Source organism: Pan troglodytes, chromosome 13, assembly GCF_028858775.2.
Source record: "Pan troglodytes isolate AG18354 chromosome 13, NHGRI_mPanTro3-v2.0_pri, whole genome shotgun sequence".
NCBI lineage: Eukaryota > Metazoa > Chordata > Mammalia > Primates > Hominidae > Pan > Pan troglodytes.
Window position 1 is genome coordinate 115,223,849 of NC_072411.2, and position 26,256 is coordinate 115,250,104.

At 35.2% G+C, this 26,256-nt stretch overlaps 1 protein-coding gene and 1 long non-coding RNA gene across 52 annotated transcripts in view; both read right to left on the minus strand.

The window, feature by feature from the left end:
* Positions 1–16,146, minus strand: part of LOC134808069 (uncharacterized) — a 58,176-nt gene extending 42,030 nt beyond the window's left edge. Inside the window, exons 1-5 of one of the 2 annotated variants that reach the window (XR_010150238.1) lie at positions 14,990–16,146; positions 13,545–13,658; positions 12,458–12,537; positions 11,994–12,137; positions 6,989–7,100 (exon numbers count right to left, since the gene is read on the minus strand). This is a non-coding gene — a long non-coding RNA (uncharacterized LOC134808069). Of the gene's footprint in view, positions 1–6,988; positions 7,101–11,993; positions 12,138–12,457; positions 12,538–13,544; positions 14,928–14,989 lie in introns of those variants that run through there. The other variant, XR_010150237.1, reaches the window with a different exon arrangement.
* Positions 16,147–16,850: 704 nt separating this feature from the next.
* IKZF2 (IKAROS family zinc finger 2) overlaps positions 16,851–26,256 on the minus strand; it is a 152,985-nt gene continuing 143,579 nt past the window's right edge. For 46 of the 50 annotated variants that reach the window (XM_063791640.1, XM_063791625.1, XM_063791627.1 and 43 more), the window contains one exon: positions 17,683–25,237. In XM_063791640.1, coding sequence (XP_063647710.1) covers positions 24,513–25,237 — 725 coding nt within the window. In that variant the 3' untranslated portion in view covers positions 17,683–24,512. Of the gene's footprint in view, positions 25,238–26,256 lie in introns of all 50 variants that reach the window. The other 4 variants (XM_009444210.5, XM_063791626.1, XM_063791623.1 and 1 more) reach the window with 1 other exon arrangement.

Consider the following 26,256-nt stretch of genomic DNA (forward strand, 5'->3'; position numbering starts at 1 on the left):
TAGTCCATCAGTATCTTTCCATATTGTTAAATAGTTAACTACGTAATTTTTCACAGTTGCATTATATCCCAGTGCATGGATATGTAATTTATTTTAATCAACCTCACCATTGAGCATTTTGGTTACTTTTATCTCTATTCATTTAACAAAGAATTCACTCTTACTAGGTTCTAGGCACTGTAATGAACACTTTATGGTATTTACACATTTAATTACTGTAAAAACCAATCAGGACAAATAAGTATTGTAGGCTAACAGATTGCACAACAACAAATGCTGGTGGGGATGTGCAGAAAAGGAAGCTCTTGAACACTGTTGGTTGGAATGTCAATTAGTACAGCCATTATGAAGAATAGTATGGAGGTTCCTTAAGAAAAGTAAAAATAGAACTGCCATAAAATCCAGAAACTCCACTACTGGGTATTATCCAAAAGAAAGGAAATCAGTATATCAGAGAAATAGCTGCACCTCCATGTTTATTGTGGCACTATTCACAATAGCCAATATATGGCACCAAACTTAGTGTCTATCAATAGACGAATGAATAAACAAAATAAGTTTTATATAGACACAATGAAATACTATTTGGCTGTAAAAATGTCATATCATTTGAAGCAACATGGATGGAACTTGAAGTCATTATGTTAAGTGAAATAAGCCAGGCACAGAAAGACAAATATTGCATGTTTTCACTCATATGTGGGAGCTAAGAAGGTTTATCTCAGGGAGGTAGAGAGTAGATTCATAGTTCCTAGAGGCTGGGAACAACTGAGTAGGGGATGAAGAGAGGTTGGTTAATGGGTACAAAGACACAGTTAGATAGAAGCATTAAGTTCTAGTGTTTGATAGCACAATAGGCCATATATAATTAACAATAATTTATTGTATATTTCAAAATAGCTAGAAGAGAAGATTTGGAATGTTCCAAACACAAAGAAATAATTAGCGTTTGAGGTGATGGCTACCCCAATTGCCCTGATTTTTTATTATGTAACAATGAAAAACCAACCAGGCTGCAACAACCTTATTAATAGTAGTAATCCTCTTACTGTCCCTATTTTACAGATAAAGGAACTAAGGTACAGAAAAGTAACTTGCCCAAGTTCACAGAGCTAATAAGTAGCAGAACGGAGGTTTCAACTCAGGCCGGCTCTAGAGTAGGTGCCCTTAACTACTGTGATATGGTTGCTATCAGAAACAATGCTGTAATGAATGTCTTAATTTCTTATTGTGTCCTTAGAAAAACACTTAGAATGAAAATGCACCTTAGATTGACAGACCTTAGATGATACTGTGCGTTATTAAAATTAAATCTCACACTGTTTCAACTTGTATTTCTCACTCACAATTCTCTGAATCTACTGAAATTTTTTCAGTCTTCATCTTTCATGACCACTCCATAGCATGGGATGACTGATCACTCCTTGCTCTTGCTGTTCTTTACTGCTTCGGTGTGATATCGCCCTCGGCTACTTCCCTCTAACTTGTATTAACATTCCTCCCCTGACTCCCTCGCTGATACTTCCCTCCGACCTCCTTTTACATTTTGGTGTTTCTTCGCTCTCCACTTTATCCTCTCCTCATGTTGCAATCTCCCTGGGAAATCTCATCCATTCCCATGACTTTCACCACAATTTAAATGCTAATGCCTCATAAATCTTTATCCCCTTCCAGACATCTCCGTTAACTCTAGACTTATATATGTAACTGTCTATTAGATGTCTTCACCAGGGATATTCTCCAGGCTTTCAAAAACCGAATATGTTTAAAATTGAACTGGCCACTTTTCTCCTACACCTGATCTTCATCTGGATTTATCATCTGAATTTGATTTTACCATCATACAGCCAAACACCTAATAAGAGAGTCATTTTAGATTTGAGTAATGATGATAACAAAGGTTTTGAATCTAACAACCCTGGGTTTGAACCCAGGGTATGCCACTTAAAATCTGGATGGCCTTGAGAAAGTTGCTCAAACTCTCTAAACTTTATTTTTGTTATCTATAAAATCAGAATAAAAATACCTACTTTGCAACACTGTTGGGAAATTGAAATGGAATGATGTATGTTATACTGTGTATGTTCTTTTGGGAGTGCTTGACATATTAAAAGCATTCAATAAAGAGTATTGCTATTTTGGCAGTGATGTTTCACCTCTCACATCCAATCAGCTTCTGAGTCCTATTGTTTCTAACTCTGTAACCTCACTCCAATAATCTTTCTCTCTTTACTTTCCCTGCTGATAATGCCTAATTAAGATCTTGTCGTCTCTGCTTTAAGGGTTGCAATTTTCTCTAATTCAGTGGTTCTCAACCTCTTTTTTATTCCTGATATCAACATACAGAATGGATGAAGTTCACATGCATGATGCTCCGTCAGGCATACTCCATGTTAAGTACAATTCTAGAAGTTTAGGCTATAACTCCACCCCCTTGTTTCCCATTCCAATAGGAAATATACTAAAATATACTGGGGAAAAAAGTAAGAGTAGAATTAGCAAAGAGGGAAACTTGAATCCACTCCAGTTTTTTGTCTTGTGCAAATGTGAGTACTGTATTTCTAGTAGCAAACTGCTTGCAGCATACCTGTGTGCCAGTATACCAGGGGTGAGCTTTGCCTTAGCTAACTTCCTTTACTAACCCTCTCACCCCACACTAATTCCATTCCCTACACTATTGTCATAGTAAGTGGTTTCTATTATATAGACTTTACCCTGTGCCCTGAATTTTCTATGAGACAAAATACAACTCCCATTAGCTTGGCGTTTAAGATCTTTTAGACCTATCCTTTTCAGCTTTTTCAGGCTTTCCTTTTTATATACTCCACCAGACATACGTCTCTTGAAACAACAAAATAATGGTATTTTCCACCTCCCATTTCTCCCTTTCCTGTCACTCCTCACTCCACAAGAGTCTGCCTTAAGCTCCAGACCCTCCCCTGAATGTACCCTCAAATATGGGCACCCACGACCTATATACTCCTAAATCCATTGGGCATTTTTCACTTAGTAGCAATGAACACGTTGAGCACTTCCTTTCCTCCTAATTCTTTGGCTTCTCCTTTATTAATCTCCTTTTCTGGCGATTTTTCTTCTATTTATAGTTCAATATTCTGCCCCCAGGACTCTTTCCTGAGCAGTTTTCTTTTCTTCAATTCTCTTTACATTCTACAAACTCTCTTTGGGAAATCCACACTACTCTTTACGGTTCCAATTACTATCTATGTGCAAGTGCCAAATAATCCTCTATTTCTAAGCTTACCTCTTTCCTGAACCCTATATATACAATTGCTCATAAGACTTTCCAACTTAAGGGTCTTGTGCATGATATAAACATAGTGTTTTCATAAGGGAATTCCTCATCCTCCAACCCTCCCTAGTCAACCTCTTTTTCATTAAAGTTGCACACCTATATAAATGACACCACTCACCCAATTTCTTCAGTGAGAATTGAGGAGATATATTTGACCTCTCCCACTATTTTTGACCCCTACAACTAGTTACCATATCTTGTTGATTATATCTCACAAATATCTCTAAAATTCATCACATAATGACAATCCCATTGCAGCCATCTTACCCCAGACTGCCATCATCTCTTACCTAAATTAATTAATCACTTGGCTCCAATGTTGTCCCACATGAACCCATCCTGCTCTAGGCTCATCTATTTTTCTTCAAATCTGATAATATAACCCCCTAACTTAAAACCCTTCAAGATAAAGTTCAATTATCTTGAACTTTGATTATCACTTTTAAGGCTTTCTAAGATCTAGTTCTGGCCCCCACTACCAGCCCAGATGATGTACCATGTGTACTTTCACACTATATGGTCCAGCTTGTATCTGGACCTCTTGTGTCTCTCTCTTTTTTTTTTTTTTCTTTTTGAGATGGCGTCTTGCTCTGTCGCCCAGGCTGGAGTGCAGTGGCGCAATCTCAGCTCACTGCAAGCTCCGCCTCCCAGGTTCACGCCATTCTCCTGCTTCAGCCTCCCGAGTAGCTGGGGCTACAGGCATGAGCCACGACGCCCGGCTAATTTTTTTGTATTTTTAGTAGAGTCGAGGCTTCACCGTGTTAGCCAGGATGGTCTCGATTTCCTGACCTCGTGATCTGCCCGCCTTGGCCTCCCAAAGTGCTGGGATTACAGCGTCAGCCACTGCGCCCGGCCTCGTGTCTCTTTTTGTCTCTGTTTTGCTCACATTGAATGCTCTCTTGTCCCTACCCCTTTTTCTATGCCTGGCTCAATCTATTTCAGAGTTCCTATTCTCTAGGATTGATCGTATACTCCACTGTAGATTTCCAAGGTCTTAATACTTTCCATACCATAACATATATTTCTTTACTAGAAACCCTCTTATCTCATTGCTAATATTAAAATAGACTCAAATCTAAGAAGCATAAGATATTTACATTTCTTAAACATTTATTTTAATATAATACAGTTATACATTCATTCCCCTATTTTTTAATTTAAGGATATAGCCTTTAATTTGGAAACAGGTCCATTGACTGAAGATCCATACAATCTTTCTTTACTATAGTGTACCATCCATAATTTCTAATTTCACTATCTTTAAACTAAAAAAACACATTTGCAAGCCAATCTAAATATGAACTTTCTGGATTATTAAGTGTGTTTTTTTTCTGAGTCTTTGCTCATTGCATCTCCTCCACCTAATTTCATAGGAAAGTTTTTAGCAATTCTCCTTTATTGAGTCTTTCCAAAAAATTCAAGTTAATTTTCAAAGAAGCAACTCTCTCATTTTATACTCTATTTCATTGAATTATGGAAGCAATGTTATTTTTATTACATGGTTATAATACGAAGTCAACTGGCAATGGTTTGGGAATAAACACAACTAATTCTTGGCAAGCATGCAACGGCACCAATGAGAAAAATGTGTAGGCTTACTGGAGCGTCATCTACTGGCTGTGAGCTTTCACTGAGCCCTGAATATTAATCAGAGTGTTTTGCAAAGGAAATTGATAATATTGGTTAATTTGCCAAGTCAGTTAAATGGAGATCTATTAAGAGCACTTCTCTTAACATAGCTGCCTCTCTTTCACATTGACTGTAAGCACTGTGATAACAGAAGAAATACGCATATCTTAGAAATGACCATCTCTTTTGTATTCATCCCTACTTTCACTACCATGTACTGGGCACACAATACATATTTGCTGAAGGAATAAAGAAATGAGTGAATGAATATATTAAGAAATATCTAAAATAATTACATCCTTCCTCCACTGTAGCTCAAGTGTCAATGCTTAATACTGCTTGATTTTCCTGAATGATTTCTCTATCCCCCAAAGTAAAATGTGTAATTTCCCTTTTTCTGACTCTAATGTTCCTGCACTTACTGCCAACATACCACTTTAAAATACTCTAATATCTGATTTTTTAATTTCCCATTACATATCTATTACATATCTCTTGAAGACAAGAAATCATTTGTATTTTTATATCTTGTTTTCAATATTTAAATGACACATGCTATTTCCATTCCCAAATTGATTGATAAATACGTGAATAAATAAAATAGCTGTGCCATATAGTTATCCTTGATATCACTCTAGATGAGGAAACTGAGGCTGGAAAGATTAAACAGCTTAAGTAATATTAACAAAGCAAATAACTCTTGGGACCTCCTTGCTCTGTGTATGTCAAAGCTCATGCTCTCTTTCAACTCTATTACATCTCTTTGAATCAGCTAGTAAGATGAAACCTTTTCTAGGAAGTAAAGACTTCCTGGCCCCAATCAATTTCTTTTTACTTGCCACCTGCTTGTGAATATTAATATTACTTTCGCTGGATTTTAAAAAGTAGACTCCTAGGTAAACAGTAAACAAGAGAGGCAGAGGCCAGAATGCTCAGAAAAAAGGATACAAACTGGCGCAATAAGGATTATATGGTCTGAAGCAGAGGTATGTGGAAGCGGAGGTGGGAAAGTGATGGTAAAGCAAACCAGACCCAAGGATATTGGTTTATCTTATGGCAATACTTAACCCATGGAATGAGAACATTTGTATGAATTATCCATGCCATTGTTTTCCTCCATATAAGATATCATATTTCCCATATGTGGTTTGGAGAGACTTCCTGGAGTAGATTGATTCCAAGTGTATCTTGAATGGTAGGGAAAATATGGCTTAGTGTTTGGAAAAAGGGATCTAATTTGCAGACTTCAAGGCCAGTGAGATTGAAGGAGCTGATTCAAATAAAAAATAGGCATACTTGAAGCAAGAACAAGCCATTGTGATGTTATAGTGAAGAGTAGAGAAACCCCATAGAATCATGAGAAGGACAGAACATCTTTTTGTTAATTATTTTCCTGGACCTCCAACTCCATACCACTGACCATCACATTCATCTTTAGTTTTATCCAAATCAGATTGGCTAATTTTCATCTGAGTTCTTCAGACATCATATCTTGTGCCGAATATCTTAGCTCTCAAATTCCTAACTTCCTATTTTAGAAAATTCAGACCAAAATCAATTCTCTAGTTTTCCAAGCACTTGTTACTGATTTTCTTTCCATACACTTAATAATGTAGAGGTTCAACAACTTAGTGCATTGCATCACATATTAATTGTCTTCTGTATCATCTCATTGAAATGCATCCAGGACATACTATTATTCTTCCCACCTCTATTCATTTTTTTTGGTTTTACTTGGCAAGGAAATAAGACCCTATAGCTACTTTATTCAAAATCATTATCTCTGCAACATAATTTCTTTTGTTTATTTTTCTTATTTTAGTATTTATAAATTCTCTTACTGTTCCACAAGTTCAGTGGGGCAGTGGTCTAACTTTTCCAACTATCAAATCACTTTACCACAAATTTACTTTCTCCTACAACTGAATTGGCTATCTTTACTGAAAAATTATAAATATGAAATCATATAAAAACATAAAATAATAATAATTTAAATATTTTATAATTATATATTATAATAATTTATAATATAAATAATTTATATACCTTATTTCAATGTACATATAAATCTTTGTATTTGAATCCCTGGTCCATCACTTGTTAACTCCACAGCTTTAGGCAAGGCCATTAAACCCTTTGAAGTCTCTTGTTATTCCATCTAGAAAATATGGGTGACAATGGAATTTCCATCATAGCTTTGAAGATGAAATAAGAAAAACATGGAAATTATTATAGTGACTACCACATAACAAGGCAATAAAAGGTAGCTGTGGTTATTGTTATAAAGCAGGAGTATTTACATAGTTCAATGTAATTATTAGGATAGACCATAGATCTGCTTTTGAGCCCTTGAAATGTAGCCCAAATTGAGATATGCTATAAATGTAAAATACACACTGGGTTTCAAAGACTTAGTATAAAAAACAAAGAAGGTAAAGCATATCACTAATAAGTTTTTACATGCATACATGTTGAAATGATATTTTAGATATATTGGATTAAATTAAATATGTTAAAATTTTGTATGTTTTAAATATTTTTAACATGGCCACTAGAAAAATTAATTACACATGCAGCTTGTATTTGTGGTACACATTACATTTCTACTGTACAGTACTGCTATAAATAATAATAATTATAAACCCATGAGTGGGTTTACTTTTACTTAGAAATCTTGTCATAAATTTTCTCCCATGTGAAATGTTGTCACCCATAATGAACTCTTATAAATTCTTATATAGACATGTAAAATATTTTGAAATATTTTATTATAGGATATATAGAAGATATTCTCAGGATTGTTAATTTGTAATGACATTAATATATTATAATTTGATATAAAGGCTCTTTTTATATCATATTTGCAAGATATCTTCCTTATGTAGGCTGTGAAAAAAATAAAGATTTACTTGGGTATCATATATTTATACACCCCGTTAATATACAAATGTGGGGGTAACTGAAGACCTGTATGATAATAGATGGGAAAACTTAGTTAATTTTGCTAAAAGGAATGCAGTTTACCAGAAGATCAGTAATAGATTGTGGTTAAAAAGTGGTCCTAGAGAAGCCTGTGTAAGTAAAAGACATTGTCTAAAAGCTGTGTGGGGATACAGGGTTGTTCTATAACTGTACATCCTGCCTCTCAGTGTGACCTTGAGCATCATGGACTATGACGGAACCCTAGTTTCTAGCCATGTGACCAACTAGTTGTTAAGAAAACAGGCTTGTATAAATAAATTCACCCAAAGATTCATGCTGAAGGCCTCGGATTCCATTTCTATAAATTGAGATGCTCTCTGATAACCTCCAGCTCAAAAGGAGATGATAATACATGACACATTCAAACAGGTAAGTGCAAATATATCCCTACTTTTTACATTTGTATATGCCACATTTATAAAGAGAATAATTTTAAGTATTACTTTACCCTATACCTTACAAAAAAAAAAAACAAGAAACTGTCTGAACATTTATGACAGAAAAGACATGCCTAGATTCCTCAGACCTCTGCTGAGGTATTCAGGGACTCTCTGGACCAAGCTGTGCTCAGCGGAAGTTTGGGCTCTCTGGTTCTGGTCTTTGTTTCTGTTTCTAATACACATTCATACTCAAAGGAACTGAAAATTGAGGTACAGTTCTCTTAAAATGACTCTGTACCCTGATTTCCACCTAAGTCTTTAGTTGTCTTTCTGAAAACTTCCCAATACAATTTTAGAATCTCTCTTCAATACCCCTGTTTCCATGAGTCTATTCTTTACCACCCAAACCTTCTCCTACTAGGAGTCCCAGGTAACTTGTACCTCTGGTTTTTTTGTTTGTTTTTGTTGTTTTTTTTAGAGATGGGGTACCACTCTGTCTCCCAGACTGGAGTGCAGTGGCACAATCATAGCTCACTGTAGCCTCAAATTCCCAGATGAAAGCGATTCTCCTGCCTCAGCCTCTGATGTAGCTAGGACTACAGGTGTGCACCACTGCACCTGGCTAATTTTTAAAATTGTTTGTAGAGATGGGTTCTCGCTTTGTTGCCCAGGCTGGTCTTGAACTCCTGGCCTCAAGTGATCCTCCCACCTTGGCCTCCTAAAGTGCTAGGATTACAGTTGTGAGCCACCTCATACTGCCAGTACCTATATTTTGACCCTCGGTGACAGCTTTTCTTTATACTAATTTTCATATGAATCTTATTCCTTCTACTGAAGGAATTCCTTGGTATAACTTTTCTTATACTTTACAAACTCCATGAGTTTGACTTTAACGTTTTCTATTTTAGTGTACTCTCCCTAGTTGATCTCCTCAAATCTGTAGCTTCAATTACCATAAATATACATATGTATATATAGTCATACCTTGTATAACAGCATTTTAGTCAACAACAGACCACATATAGGATGGTGGTCTCATAAGATTATAATAGAGCTGAAAAATTCCTATTGCCTAGTGATCTGTATCACAATTGACCACTGTATTCCATATAGTAATGCATAAGTTCTCACTAAGAGGCAGGTTATACAGTTATAGAACAACCCTATATCCCCACACAGCTTTTAGACAATCTCTTTTATTTATATAGGCATCTCTAGGACCACTATTTTGTACAATTTTGTAGCCTAGGAGCAGTAGGTTATAGTATCTAGGTTTTCATAAGAACTACATACATACTCTGTACTGTTTACACTGAAATTGCCTAACAACATCCCTGTCGTTAAGCAACACATGACTGTATATGCATTTATGTGTGTGTGTGTGTGTGTGTGTGTGTGTGTGTGATCTAAGCCCAGATCTTTCTCCTGATATTAACCTGGTATCTCTAATTTCCTACTAGATATCTTTACTTGAATGTGATACTGGTATTTCACACTCAACAGGTTCAGCATGTTCATCACCTTTCTACTCCTTAAATCTATGTTTCCCCTTGTGTTTTTTGATGTGAGTAAATGGCACCACCATGCACCTAACCTTCCCAGTCGGAAACCAGGATATCATCCTTAATTAACCCCCCTTCCTCACTACCCACATACATCCAGCACAGAGCAGTCCAGTACTTTCCACCTTTTGAATATCTTTGGAATCTGTATCTCTCCATTTCCAGACCACTCCCATAGCACAAACCACGATTATCTTTTTCTAGGATTTCTGCAGCAGCTTCTACTTCCAGTCTGGCATCCCTCCAATCTCATCTCATATTGAAGCCCAAACAATTTTGCAAATCTAATCATATCACTTCCAAATAGAGCCTCCATTGGTCCTTGTTTCCCTTGGTATAAATTCAAATTCCTTGATTTTGAAAAACAAAGCCCTAACATGCAACTCTACTCAACTCTCCAATTTCATCTCTTGTTCCCATCTTACACTCAAGCCATACTGAACACTCAATTCTCTGAATGGAACCATTCATATTTATTCACTCTCTGTTTCTGTCATTGTTTCTCTTGGACTCTTCTTGTCTTTCCCTGTCTGCCCCACAGTCTCTTCTAGGACTTTGTAGATGTCTTTCCTCTGCTTAGAACATGTTTTCCATTTTCCCATTTCATCTTTCCCTCTTTGTGAAATTTACTTTTGTTTATCTTTTTGAACTCAGCTTAGTTGTGACTTCTACCAGGATATATTTTTCTTAGTCTCAGGCTGAATTAGGTTCCCCACTCATTTGTTTCCACAGTATATTTCTTTCATATTTATGGTAATAATTACCATGTTTTATGATGCCTAATTATTTGTTTGCTTCCTCACTGTAAGATTTTTGTATCCTTGAATACAGGGATTGTGTCTTATTCAATATTATGTGCTAAGCACCTAGACCAGCACATTGGAAGTACTGAATAAATGAATGAACTTCCTACAGTATTTAGTCAAGGGGCTTGCATGCAATAAATACTCTACTTCCTAAATTTTAGATAATTTTTTTTGTGGACACTGTAACAGGAACCAGTCATTCAGAAAGAAAGAGATAGTATCGAAAGAAAGGACAAAATTTACGATCTACCCAATTTTCCAAGTAGACTCAAATTTAATGTTGAGATATAAATCATCTGCACATTCTATCCTTGTCTCATCCTACAGGCTAATTCTGCAGACTTTACTTAAATTTCTCCAAGAACACAAAGTGGCCTTGCTAGGAATCCCAAAATAAATAATGTCGCTGAGCCAGAATCCTAGAAAGAATATGTGGATACGTCCTTCCCTACTTGTCTTTTATTCATTCCTCTAGTACTATTTATCAGGTAACGTTTTCAGGGTTCTCAAAAGAAAAAAAGCAAAAACCTTATATCTTTAAAGGATAATATTTTACTCCCTTCACCTTGAACTTAGGTTTAAATTAAAATTAGGTTGAATTTAGATTTAAATTTAGGTTTTAAAATGTGTACATTCTTTCATAATCTTGAGATACTCTGTTTTATATTACTCAATAAAATGATAAGGTTATTTTTTACACTTAGGCCCATTATAGTTTTACTTTACTTATAGTAAAATATTCAAAGGCCTTGCTGTCATGAAAGGTTTTGCTACACATAAATCAGGCCTGCTTGGTACATAGTGATAAATGAGGTAAGATAAGTCATTCACTCTTACTGTCATTCAGATGGCCAATGATGGAGATGTCCTTGTTTCTCCAAATAAGTTTTGTTATGGAGTTCTGCCATAATAGTCTGGACAAACAGAATGAATTTAGGTCTCATAGACCAAAACAAATTTAGAAGTGTAAAACAGTCACTGGGCCAATTCTCCCAACTATTGCATTTGTAATTTACATGGTCTCAAAATATTGAAAATTAGTCTTACAAATAAAAAAAAGTACAAAAAAAAGGCTTTGCTTCTGAGAAATACGAGGGTTACTTATATCCCAGCATACAGAGAACTAAAGAACAAACAGCAGATAAATAGAAATGAAAAGTCTGCAGATTTAAAACATAGCAAGTGGCCAGGCGTGGTGGCTCACGCCTGTAATCCCAGCACTTTGGGAGGCAGAGGCAGGTGGATCACCTGAGGTCAGGAGTTTGAGACCAGCCTAGCCAATATGGCAAAACCCCATCTCTACTAAAAATACAAAAGTTACCTGGGTGTGGTGACGGGAGCCTGTAATCCCAGCTACTCAGGAGGCTGAGGCAAGAGAATCACTTCAACCTGGGAGATGGAGGTTGCAGTGAGCCGAGATCGTGTCATTGCATTCCAGCCTGGGTGACAGAGCAAGACTCTGTCTCTAAATAAATAAATAAATAAATAAATAAATAAAAACATAGCAAGTAAATAAATTATACTACTTTTTCCCTAACGCTGTGATGGTGTATTATTATAGGTGACACTTGCTGTCCAGTGGCAGGTTGACAGGTTGCCATTACTAATACATGATACTTGGATGTGCCTAATTACCATGGGACACTAGTATTGCCCAAAGCTACTTCTAAACTTCCATGTGATGACTAATAATTGTACTTGGGTTATACACACATTGGAAATGTGGCTGGCAAGACCTACTGATACTCATATGAACCATGTGAGTACAGAAAGGAAAATACATACCCTTCATTATCTTGTTCATTTCTGGGAGTTCTCAAGTGCTTCTTTTTTTTAAACTGGGCTGAACATGCCATGTTTATATTCTAAGAGTCAGATAAAGGAGTATAATATAATTAACCCAAACATACAGAGTATCCTAACATACTTATGACAGATTGCTCATTAAAAAATCCCACATCATTAAGATAATCTACATTGATGGAAGGACATGTTAGTACGTTTTTTATATAGCTCAAACTCACCACACCATATCAAGCTCTTTAGTGTTAAGATTTTGTTTTCTATAGATTAGAAACTATGAACCAGGATAAATTAATCATTCAAAATATGTTAACACAAATGGGCATTTAGTTAAAGCTGAGAGATATCATATTGAATATTGTGGCTAGTCTCTCAATATGATGCTTAATCATAATTTTTAAGAGTCAAAAAGACTTTTTTTCTAATTAGAGCAGACAATGTGTCAGTATACTGTAGTTCGAATTGACTATATTATTGTGCACTCATTTTTGGAATTTCAAGTAAAAACAAGAAAAAGCATAAGGGATCTAATACAGAGCTCATCTGTATTTCAAAAGAATTAGGTCATGACCCATTTCATATCTTAAAGACCCAAGAAAGCTACTTGAATTCTTCAAGGCAAATAAAGAATAAATTCTTTCCTTTACCCTTGCCTGTAGCAGAATTTTTCTCATGCTTGTTATGTGATCAAGTGATCACTTTCTTAGCTATAATCAGACTTGTCAAGACATTAAAGAAGAAAGCAGCAGACTCTGGGCTTCTACTTGCAGCTTGGAAAACGTATTAGTGTTATGGTATAGCCAAACTCCCATATTTGTTAGGATGACTAAAAAGTAATTTGGCTAAGAGCTTGGAAAAACATGAGTCATTTGCTGCCCCAGTTTCTTTTTTCCCCTTGAGTGTCATCAAATGATAGTAATATATATGCATGTTACAATCTGATACAAATAAAGAAACAAATAGCGAAGGGAGGTGGGGTGGGGAGGGGCTGTGCAGAGGGGTGGGGTGAGGAGGAGTGGGGAGACAAAGAATAGACTGTTTGAAGGCCAAAAAAATGTTATTTACTTACATTGGAGAAGTAAGACAAGGAGAACATAATGCTAGGTGTCACTACAGCAACCATCCCTTGAAGACTGGGGAAACTTGTCTTGGCTTTGACCAAATGGTAGTACATGTCTCATTCCTAAGGATAGACAACATAAGGTTGGATTTTACCATAAATATATCACTCATTTCACAAGAACAGAGTTGGGGTTGAGGGTGAATCTTGATATTGCTCTATGCTACAGAATTAACAGTAAAGAGATAAATTAGTAATAGGTTTTAGCACCTAATTGAATTTGGAAGACATAATGACAATGATATCACTGAAAACACTAGGATATCATTGACAGAACTTCCAGTACCGATAAATTCATAGATTTAATGATGAGTCAGGTGAAGGTTTTCAAATGCAGAAGAGGCAAAAAACAAAGTATAAATATTAGAAAGTAGATTCTGCAATGAAAGAACTAAGGAAAATGAGTATGGGGATATAGATCTAGTGATTTAAAAAATGGCAAAGAATTCCATCAACTCTGAAGGAAATTTTGTAAGTAATCAAAAGCCCACATTTATTTAAATTCGGTCACAAAGGGGTCTTTAGAAGAACCAAGCTAGGATAATTTATTCATTAAAAAAATTTCTGCAACAATATTTTAACTTCAAATGATTTTTGCCTTGCTACTTAATACTGTATTTCTCAGTCCTAATGACTGTGCCAGTGAGTTCATTTGGGATAATTCTGTTTAAAAATTAGAAAAGCAAAACATTACTTTTAAAGTATGCCTGCTGATTCTCTTATTAATTGGGTTTATCAATAAAATGGTGAATAAACTGGTTTAGAAATTAAAACACTGAACTAAGTGTATGTGGAATTAGAGTCTAGTTTTAGCTTTTTCACTGATTGGGGTGCTTATGAACAAAATCACAACCAACCTGAATCTGTTTCCTTGCCAATAAAATGAAGATAAAGTATCAGACACCCTACATTTTCCATGAGTGTTTTGAGAGTGAATTAGATAAAGTCAGGAACAATCGTGCTCATTTGCAAAGTACTTGTAAAAAAGAGGGGTATGGTTAAAACTCACATATTGTGGTTGCATCGAATTTCTCACATTGAAAAAGACTGTGTTTTATTTAGAGTAATCAGAATTGTGACAGGGTCAAGGAGAACAGATAGATGTTAATCAAAGTCTTTTAAGCTTTTATGTCCACAAAACCAGAACCAATATGTGGGCCCAGGGCATTGATACAAAATGAACTCTGTTGCCATTCCCTCTTAGCCAAATTCTCCTACTTCCTGATCAAGGGATTTCACTAAGTACTCCCTCCCGGTGGAGACAGTTGATTCTGATCCCAACTCCGTCTGGTGAGGTGAAATGACAACACAGTGACTCCTCCCTCTTCTACCACAGGCTTACCAAAGGCCCAATGAAACCCAACACAAATACCCTTAGGTTACTTCCTTTTTACCTTTGGTTCTTCCTCTTGCTTCTTCACAGACATTCCATTTGGTTTGATGATCAGCTTCATACAGCTCTTCTAAGGATTTCTAGAACAAACAACTCAACACCAATATGGGCAGTATCCATTTGCACTGCTTTGAGGGATTTGTCCTTTGCCTGACAAATTTCAAGTTAGAAGCACTTGGTCTGATCCAAGACAGTTTAGGATTACAAAGCAGCAATAACAGCAAGAAGAAAAAGGCTACCACATTCATATTTATCAGACTGAACACATCTTTATTTTCCAGGATCTCCCCCAGGTTTTACCCATTTTTATACGGGATTATGGATGTCCAGATAAGTTTGTCTTCTTTGTCGAGTTCTCCCATTTGCCAGTTAGGCTATTTTATTGAAACCTCTCCCTTGGGTATTGTGCCAAACAGGAGAAAAGTAGGAAAATTCAAATTCACCAATTGTTACCTTCACTGGAACCTCTAGTGAGAAGTTAAATAAACACACCAGGAAATTTCGTAGGGGTGTTAACAAAAAAGGGGATTTTCCTGGAAGTTTAACGGGTCCATTTGGAACCCCCTAATAGCAGGAGGGAGGGTTGCTAAAATGCTAGATGAAATCCTTTCACCATGTGGTTCACACCCCAAGAACAGTCTTCTGGCTTGAGCATGCTGATAAAAAGTCTTACAATCGTATCAAGATTTAAATTATTTATAATTTCTCTGACCATATTGCAATTGAAAAGTCAAGAGCATATGGCACATTTTTCAAGAAATCCTTTTCATTTGGCTCCTGTTGATATAATACACCAGGGGAATTTGACATTCCTTGCTGATCTTGAAGGAATCCTTTATAAACTTAGTACTGGAGGATGATTTGGTAAATTTTTCTTCTTTTTGCTTTGCTATTTCACTTGCTTTACATCCTCCCCTGCCCAAATTAGGTTAGTATTTTGAATTATGATACAGTCAAGGCAGGAAAATTTCATTTGAATTTATGGTATTTTTCATTCTGTGTGACACATGGAAGTGAAATTACTGGGGAATGTGGTAAGTATCCATGAAATTCTATAAATACATATCAGTGAGGAAAAACTCTAACAGCTATCTCAAATGTGATGGTGGAGTTCAAATTGGCCTGAAGGATAGTGGATAGCTAACACTCAATAAAATGAATTTGCAGTCATATATGCCCTTTTGCATTTCTGGTTATGAAGATGTTTATAACAGAACAAACTTCTCATGGCAAAAGATAAATTACATTTGTAAAATCTAAGAAACAAAGAGATGTGTATGACTCAGGTAGTGATTGTACAACATGAAGCAGAACTGGCAACCAGTTTTTGCCAGTGTGATTGAACAATCGCTATGACTTCTTAATTTTATCTTTGACTTCTAAGAAATACTGGTTTCTATAGCAGTAGTGTTATTCTAGTAGTGTTATTGACCATATCAGAGCACTCAGACCTCTTGTGTAATTTAAGCGCACTACTACGCTCTTTGGAGTAAGTCACAATTTTCTTTCCTAAGGTCTATTTTCTTATATAGAAAGGGGATAGGCTCTGATGTACACTCCTCTTTTTTAAAAGTGAAATAAGATATGTATGAAAGCTGTCTAAAGAGCAGAGATGTCATTCTTAACAAATCATGTAATACTTTGTTTTCTGCTCTGGTGGACTATATAGGAATGATGGAGATGACTAACGATTGAGATGTAGATTGCAGATATCACATGTATCCAAACCTCTGGAACTGGAAGTGTGACAAATACACAATGGCAATGATAATTTAAGCCTGGTACAGTCAACAATTTAGTCTTCTGTATTTGGAAGACATGTTTGTGTACAGAATTTTCACCAGAAAGTTTTTATAGCAAACTTTTTATGTCAGAAGTTTATTTTATTGGTAAAATATTAAATAATATACAGAATTAAAAACTGCACTTACACTTCTGAGAAGAAATAAATCTTGGACAAATTATATGCTTGTTCCTGAGATTCCCTAAATTTATTCCAGTAGCTGTGCACTCAGACAGTACAAACCTTTATAATATAATCCTTTTCACAAAGTATTACAAAGTTTCTGCAGCTTCTTTAGTTGTACACACATAGACACACACTCACACATGCATATACAACACTCATACACATATACACAGTAACCACATACATGCACAGAACATGTATGTGTGTGCATTAAAAACAAAGAAGATACAAGTCCCACATTTTAGTCTGCAGTGATAAAACTATTTAGCGGAGGTCTCCAAATCAGTATGTAGTAGAGTGACTTGTCACACAGCTGCAAAGACTGTTTCAGTATTTCCATAGTAAACCTCATTTTCTGAGGTATGGTATTTGAGCCTTAAAAAAACTACATTACACTTAGCAAACCTGACATACAAGGTATGGAATTTTAACTTTACATATATATTTATATATATATATATATATATTTCTTTTTTAAACAATAGTTTTTATTTCCCCAAATTATTAGTTGGAAAAAAAATGAGGTTTACTGGTTTGACCTATTTTTTTTTTCTTTTTTTGCTTCTAAAACACAAAATACCCTAGAAACTGTCAAGCAATTAGTCTTTAAAATAGTCTAATTACCTTTGGTATTGTTAAAGAAAGAATATCTAAAATGGCCAAGACACATACTGTACAAATGCAGAAATGCAGTAACTGCCTTTAAAAGAAATGCCAAAGAAATGTTATCTTTTAACAAAACATGTATTTATATTACAGCAGTTTTACTACAGGGACACAGGTATAAAAAAAGAAAATTAGCACACTACATATAAATATGTATAAGAAAAATACCTCTTACTTAAATTTGTATGAAAACAGGACTGCTCCAAATATTTTAAAAAAATTTTCTCCAATAGGTGATATGTAAGTGTTTAAAACTCAGCTAAGTGCTTTGCTTTTATTTAAAAGTTTATTTCTAAAAGGGGAGAAGTAAAATAAAAATATTAAGTATTAGGTTCTTAATTTAGAGCATTGGGCGAGGGTCTAAGAAGATTCAATCTGTAAAAAGTTCAACTTTAGGACACATTTTTCAAGCAAAAGATTACTAATTTCCATGGAAATTTAGCTTAAATAAAGATACCATGAGATCAGACTAGTGGTTTCCACATTCTGTAATCTTTTGATTGTGGAGTGTTTTTCTCTTTGCTTGTTGTGTCCTTTAACATACTATGACTTTTATGAGTTTCTTTTTGTCATTAGCTAAAGGAAGAATAGGTCAGAAAAGAAAAAAAAATCACCATAGTTTTTAAGACTTCAAGGGGAGTATTGCACTTGTACAGAAAGAAAAGAATAGTATCTTTTTAACTAATAGCAGAAGCAATCATTCTGGGATTGCAAATAACACATGGTCTAAAAGGTCCAACTATTAACAGCAAATATGGGGCCTGGAGACCCCCTCCAAACCTGGAATATTATTATAGTAATGTTAAAGCATTTTTCTCCCAATTAGGAGAAAGTTAAGACTCTTTGCTTTACATTTTTAACACCTTTCTAAACACTTGCAAATAACTGTCTAGTCTTTCATGATATACATTTTTTGGAGGAAAGCCAAATCAGAATGTAAAATCCAACAATAAAGGAAAGCAAACATACTATAATAGGATTACATAATCTCTGAAGTAATGTTTTAGGTACCCAATATTTGAAAGTGAAAGTAACATGAGGGTTACATAGCTTACTATTTTTAATCCAACCACTTTTCTTTTTAATAGAAAACTACACTTGAGTATAAAAATACGTCAGCAGATTATACAACCAACAAAAATCACGAAAAAAAATTAAGATTAAATTACCAATGAACTAGAAATACGAGTTGACCTAATCTTCAAACTTTTAGGAGAACAGAGAGGTAAACATCCATAGACAATGACAGAAGGGAGACGGACAAAGAAAGAGGCTGAGGGAGATGTAACAAAATTTAAGAGATAACAGAGAGACCTTTGTTACACAGAAAGGGAAGGGAGTTATGTTCAAAATCAGAATGCTTGACTGTAAAAAATTTTTAAATCACAGTTTCAGAATTTGAACTACTTAAAAAAAACAAGAATAAAACAACAACAAAAAAACCCAGATCCCTTCCCTTGTTACAGTGTAGTCATTTTTTAAAAAATCAATTTCCAGTAAATTAAAGTAAGTAAAATCTTGATAAGTGCATAGTAGGGGATTCAGTGACCTCCACCTGCTCAAGAAGCTTTTCTTACTATCTGTCATTTGAGGTAATTTGAAGGCCCAATTCACTGCAAACTCATTTATTTGTACCTATATGAACTTATATGCTGTACTTTATGTGACTTAGCAGAGGGCCTCTAAATTTTATATTTTATTCACAATAAAAAGGACATCTTAGAAAACTAGTCATTCATGTACCACTCTCTGTATGGGATAAAGGTTAATACACAACACATATTTTATACAGAAAATATACAAATGCAGTGTTATGGGAGGAAAGCCCCATAAACAGAATTATGAACTTATTCCTAAGAGTGCATGTGAAAAATATCCTCAAACTTACAGTACAGCAAGATAAAACTAAAAAGCTAGAAATAGAATATTACATAAAAACCTTATGGAAATTCCAAAGTTTAAGGTTTCTGCAATAAATGTAAAAATATTCAAGGTGTCATTATTTGGCCTAGTAATACACTATGATAAAAAGAAACACTAGCATATCACAGCTTCTTGGTCATATGCCATTTGCTTTGTATAACCAGCAGCTCATTTTTTTAAAAAGCTGTCATATCCTAACACACCCATTGCAAGTAATACACAATCATGATATGAAACCATTTGAGATTATGCTTTGGAGAATAGCAATGTGATATGACTGTTCAGTTTTGCTTTGTTCAAGGAGAATTAATTACCTGCTTTTTCACATTATTCCATCAATTTTCAATCTCTATTTTCTAACAGATTAGAAAATACAGATTCCAAGACTAGAACAATACTAGTCTGGAGATGAAAATCCAAATGAATACTGTATTTCATTGACCAAAAAATTATCTAATAAATTCTTGTTTGATACAGAACTTATTCTTCCTTAAAAACAAAACAAAAACACAAATTATAATTCAATTCACAGGTAAAGTTTGACTCTATATTTTACCTGCATAATCTTGTAATCATATTCAGAAATACTATGAAACTAAAAAGGTATTAAAGTCTAGTTTCAAAGTTTCCTTTTCCTTTTAACAGCTGAGCTGAAAATTTCTCTATTAGAAATTGCTCTAAAGATTTGCACTAAAAATGCAGAGATGAATTATATAGTACTCAATTTTAAGTGATTTTTAAAAATCCATATTAAAAGTGTTGTACAGCTGCAACAGCTAACCAACACTCTCAATGCATTTTAAAAAGGCACCAATATAAAGAACATAAGTATTTAATACATTAAATTCAGGATTTAGGAGACCAGTTACTGTATATTTTAATTATTTTGCAGAAACTGGAGAATTAAAAATATGTCTAAGATAACTTTCATATACACAAACTTCAATTTCACCCCTTCCCACTTTTTTTTTCTTTTGGATTTGGGGAATTTTCTGGTTTAGAATAGTCTTCATTCAGAGAGTATTTATTAAAATAATACATAAAATATAACTGATGATAAACACAAATGTAATTTATCCATTTTTGGACGTGAACAATCCAAAGTTAAAAAACAAATCATGTAGCTAGTACCTCTGACAGTTTAAGTTCTGCCTGAAACTAGGGGCACACAGTTTTTTGCTTGTATTTTTACAGCCCCGTCTGCTCTTTTTCTACCCTAAGAAATCATTTTGGAGATAGGATGAAATAAAAATTGGAAGATAGTGAGAACATAATAATTTTCATCTAAATGCCTTAATCTGATGTAAATTTTGTTGAACATTTATAAAATACCAAAGACTTCATGGTTTTGTGAGTTGTACAACCGAGATAAAAACTATAAAAACAAAATACCGGGCTCACTAAACTATTCTTGTCTTTCTCTATTTGCCAATAAGTAACTGTTGATAATATTTATTTTCTGAATTTTCTTCCTATTCCAAAAAACTTTACATTAAATATCTTTGAATGTATATCTAATCAGCTTAATCATTGTTTGTTTCACTTTGTTCTGTAAGTAGATAATAAGGACCCAAAGTTTTAGTTTAAGAGTTGCCACTGGTCCTAAAGACACACTAGTAACTTCTTTAGTGATTCCTATTACGACCTGATAAAGTAAACCCAACTAATTTCTTGGTATTAACTGTCGTTTAAATTCTCTGTATGTTTTTGCAATATATCTGATCACTCCAACTGCTTTTTTTTCCCATGAATTCTCTTTAAAAGAATGTGTGTGTAGTATACACACACATATACCCTATGATTCATACATACAATTACCTGTATGTATGTAGGGGAGATACTTTCTACTACGTAGCCAAATCTAAGTCGTAGTTTCTTATTTTCCCAATTTTGTCCCTTTAGGAAATCTCAATGGAATATTTCAATGACTTGAAATTTCTTCCAATCTGCCCACCAATCCCTTTCCCTGTCTTAAAAAGGTCCAATTAGAATGGCTTTTTAAGCATGATTCATCACTGTCAGAGAGAGGCTAAGATAAAATTCTGGGCAAAATTAGGGCAAAGCAATGTGATGAAATTCTGAACTTTTGCCAAACTGGAAAATACAGAAGATAACCCATTTTCATGCTCCTCAAATACTTTCTGTAATGTGAAATCTCACCTAAACAAACTGGGCATACAACTGTTATGTAAAACTTGATTTATTTGGTGTCTGACTCTTATGTTTATTTTTAGATGCTACAACCTTGCGTATTTCCTTTTGAAGAAAAGGCATGCAAATATAACCATCCAGAGTTTCTCCAAAAACACTATGTCCACAAAAATTCTTTCTGACCCACAAATTTGAATTGACTTTGTCCTCAGTTGTCCCTGCCACACCCTGAGCCATATCCACCTCTTTCTATTCCTCATGAAGCTAGGAAAATACAAATATATGCTTGTAGCAAATGCACTCTCAACTACTAACTACCTTCAATAAAACAGATTCCCAAAAAGATGAAATCAGAAAAGGAAAGTGCCTCAGCACTGTCTTCATAAGGTTTAGGGTCCACCTAAATTTAGTTTCATCCTGGGGCAGGTAGATATATGATTGTTCATATACTGAAAAAAAATAAGTAGGAAGAAAATTCATAGATAATGCCAGCAGAAATTCGCACGCAGCCAAAATTATGAACATATTGACTGACATCCAAATGTTTCCTTAAATTGCAGTAAAAGACAAAATTGTGAACCTTAAAATTATTTACCTCATCCAAAAGGAAAAAAAATGGCATCCCAATTATTATTTGGGAGTGGTTGGGCAGGGGGGGTGAGCGAGTCTCAAAAACATGCTTTATCTTTAAATAGGTTGTATGTTCACTATGTACCAAGGCATGCAGAAAAAAAAAATGAAATGGTTGACATTCTATATATCTCTGTTTTGGTGCATTCCCTTAGATTTAAAGGGACAGTTTGGACATTTTCCCAAAAATAATTATGATAGGGACTAGTAGAAGAGAGCTGAGTTCTAACCATTTTTGCCTAGTTCTAGCTGTGTTAGTGCTTAGAAGTGCTTAGCTGGTGCCTACCATTTAAATAGCAAATGGTAAGCTGGAAAATGAGTTAAGAGCAGTATTGGGGCCAAACTTGCTTATGTCCACAATTCTCTTGACTTGGTAATTCTCATACCACACTGTATTAAGATACATAATTTCGGCATCCTATTTAATGATCTTTTAGAGCAGTTATCAGTTACTGCCTAACAGAATTTCAGTATTCACAAATGGTTATCAGATAATCCAGTCACAGTCAGGCCTGTCCTCCCCAAACAGAAGCAGCAAGTTCTGCCTTCCAAGTATGTCCCCCTAAAATGACTTGAATCAATATCACTCGGTTCCTCCCCTCTAATGTGGTTGGACTGCAAAGAAAAAACAGAGCACCCACATAAATGAAATTAAAATCTGCACATGAAATATGGCAACCTATTCCATGTAAGGGGAATTCTATACTAAGGGATTGAGATTCATTTCTGACAAGGACTTACACAATTAAATGTTTTGGAAACAGAAAAATGTGCAGGACCTTCCTTTGGGGGTTCTGTCACATTCTAGACTCCAAGAAGGGTAAAAGTAAACTTTCTTATTTTTTTGTTTCTTTTATCTGTTGTCCAAGGTACAGGTTACATAGAAGTCCCATTCCCTTTTCTTTGCAGCAAGAGTAGTAAATACTACTGAAGAAATGCTAAAATAAATAGCCCTAGTTCTGTAACCTTACAGGGTTCAAGTTACCAGATTCAGGTCAAATTAGCAATTGCTCTGAGGAGATTTTGAAAGAAATAGCCGACAGGAAGACTTTTAAGACCTTCTACTCGAAGAGTAAAGGATGAATGAACTATGGACAGAACACCGGGAGGTCACATCTTGAAAAAAACTAGTGAAAAGAGAAATACCAGAAAAGGGATTTCTAAGTGGGTTTTCTCCCCCTACTGTTAGCATAATTATATTTTTCTGCTGACTGGTTAACACTGATTAAATGCTGATAAAGTGACAATCGTAAGCATACTTTTAGAAACAAATACATATACTATGCTGCCATCACATTACAACTTTAAAAGAAAACCTCTCAAACAAATTTATGAAAGTAGAAGTCCCTCCCAGAAATTATTGACTGCCTTTTATCCACTCTTAGACCATATGTTATTCTGAAAACTACATAAAAATACTATTCCTTAAAGGTGTTAAAAGTAAGGCTGCCAGGGTGTCTATAAAATGCCAGTCATCAAAACTATGGAAAAACAGTGCTTACGTTTAGAAAAATAAGATCACAGGACCTCAGATGTATTGTAGGTGGCCCTTAACTACCTGTAGTTTAAAAGTTTTGCTATATGGTACAGTGTAAAACATACTGAATTATAAATTCCATAGGGGAAGTAAACATAGAACCCACAACAACTCAGCTCCTCTTAGGAGTTATCACTGAAAATAACAATGTGTTTGTGTTCCATGATCTCTGAAGAACAAAAAATTGGTTTACAATTTGAAACACATTCTTCTTTCAAGAATAAAGTTACTTATACCGTTTTTAAACCACCAAAGTCCTACCCAGAAAACTCTAAACTTTCCTGTCTTCCATCATAATCCTGAATATCAGTGGCAAATCAGAATCTCTTAGGTGAATCTTTATGAATCAAGTGATTTTTCAAAGCATGATATGCCTTGGTAGAAATGGACTGCTCTTAAATTCCCACAAAATAAACAAGCCAGGTGATAAAGAAACAATATTCCCGCCCCTTCTCTCTTCTGTTTCTTCCTTATCGTAATTAGGCAGAGCAAACGACACTGCCTCCACAAAATAAGAATTATCGACAGTAATAATATTAAAAAAAATAAAAGGTATGTCAACATTTGAGGAAAGGTGGGACTGTAAGTGCAGTATTTCTTCATGTGCAGTTCTTTACTTCATAGGGGTCCCCTTTGGAATGAAAAGGCCTAGTGGAATGTGTGCTCCCCTCGAACAATGTGTGATGAAAACTCATAACGGTCCTGGCTTCTGTAGCCACAGATGTTGCATTCCAGTGGGTCCCGGTAGCCATGGCAACCCATGTGAATGGTGTACATGACATGGTCTAGGAAAAGGACTCGGCAGTGCTCACACTTGAAGGCCCTAATCTGTTCTCCTTCTCCATTGAAGACCTTGTAGATGTCCTTCAGAGAGCCCTTAGGAGCCTTGGTAGTATCCAAAGCTTTGACATCCTCCTTCATGTAAGCTGGGCTTTGTTTCCTCTTGGGATTTAAGGCAGGGTTTCCTTGGTAGGACTGGTGGTCATCATGGCTGCTTTCTGAGTCAGTGGAATCCAGGCAGCTATTGCTGGGAGAGGCCTCTCTTTCCTGGGGTCGACTCTTTGGTCTGATGAGAGAGATGGGGCCATCCATGTTGTTTTCATGACTATCAGCAGTTTCCCTGCTAATGGGTCTTTCTATCCTATTTGGATGATAGACCTGAGAATAAGCTGAGCTTATAACTGGGGCCACTTCAGCGATTGTGCTTGGCGGGTGCTGCATCAGAGGGTGAAGGGCCTCAGCTCCAAGGTAGGTGATTGCATTGTTGATGGCTTGGTCCATCATATGAGACTGCATCAGCTCAGCCTCCTTCTCATATGTTAAGTTCATATCAAAGTGAATATCTGGGTAGCTGAATCGCATGAGCTTTTCCCCTGGAAGGGAGTGGGAGGTGAAAGAAGTAAAAAAAAAAAAAAAAAAAAATACAACAACATTAGTATCAGATTAAAAATATGAAAGGGTACGAAGTTGACTGATTGCCTCCATTTTTCATAATTTGGTATATATTATTCTATAAGTCAAGTATTTGGGCAATTCTGCTGATGCTCACACACATTTTTTTTTTTGAGACAGAGTCTCAGGGTGTGATCTGTGCTCACTGCAACCTCCGCCTCCCCAGTTCAAGGGATTCTCATGCCTCAGCCACCTGAGTAGCTGGAATTACAGGCATGCGCCCCCACACCTGGCTAATTTTTTTATTTTTAGTAGAGATAGGGTTTTGCCATGTTAGCCAGGCTGGTCTAGAACTCCCGGCCTCAAGTGATCCACCCACCTTGGCCTCCCAAAGTGTTACAATTACAGGCATGAGCCACTGGGTCTGGCCACAAATATTCTTGACATGAAAAAAATATAAAAGCAATAAAAATTTTGTAAGCCATTTGCATTTGTTCTGATGCCATCATGAGAATGGATCTAGTCTGAAAGATATGATTGACTTTATCATATTTTCATTTTCTTTTAAAATTCTCACTTGAATAGACCTCAAGGAGAATAGGAGGAAGAATACCCAGTAAAAATAAGTCAGAGACTATGCTTGATTTTGCATATTTTAAACATTAGTGACCAAGCTACAAAGATCATAAAAGTGAGAGTGATCTGGTTATAACATATGGCACCTCACTGTTGTGTAGGGTTAAGTTAGTTGATTCGGCCACTATTTCAGAAAAAATATATATAACCCATATATGTCATTCTGGAGATTTTTTAAAAGTCATTATTAAAATACTTTTAAAAGTAGTACCACATAATAAAAATGAATGAAATGTAGGGTTATTTAAAAATAAAATTAAGAGTTATTTCAAAAAGTATTTGCTCATAAACTCGGAAAATCTTGTCTCATTGTTTTGCTTCTTGAAATTAATATTCATTTTTATATCATCCTTTCTTATTTAGA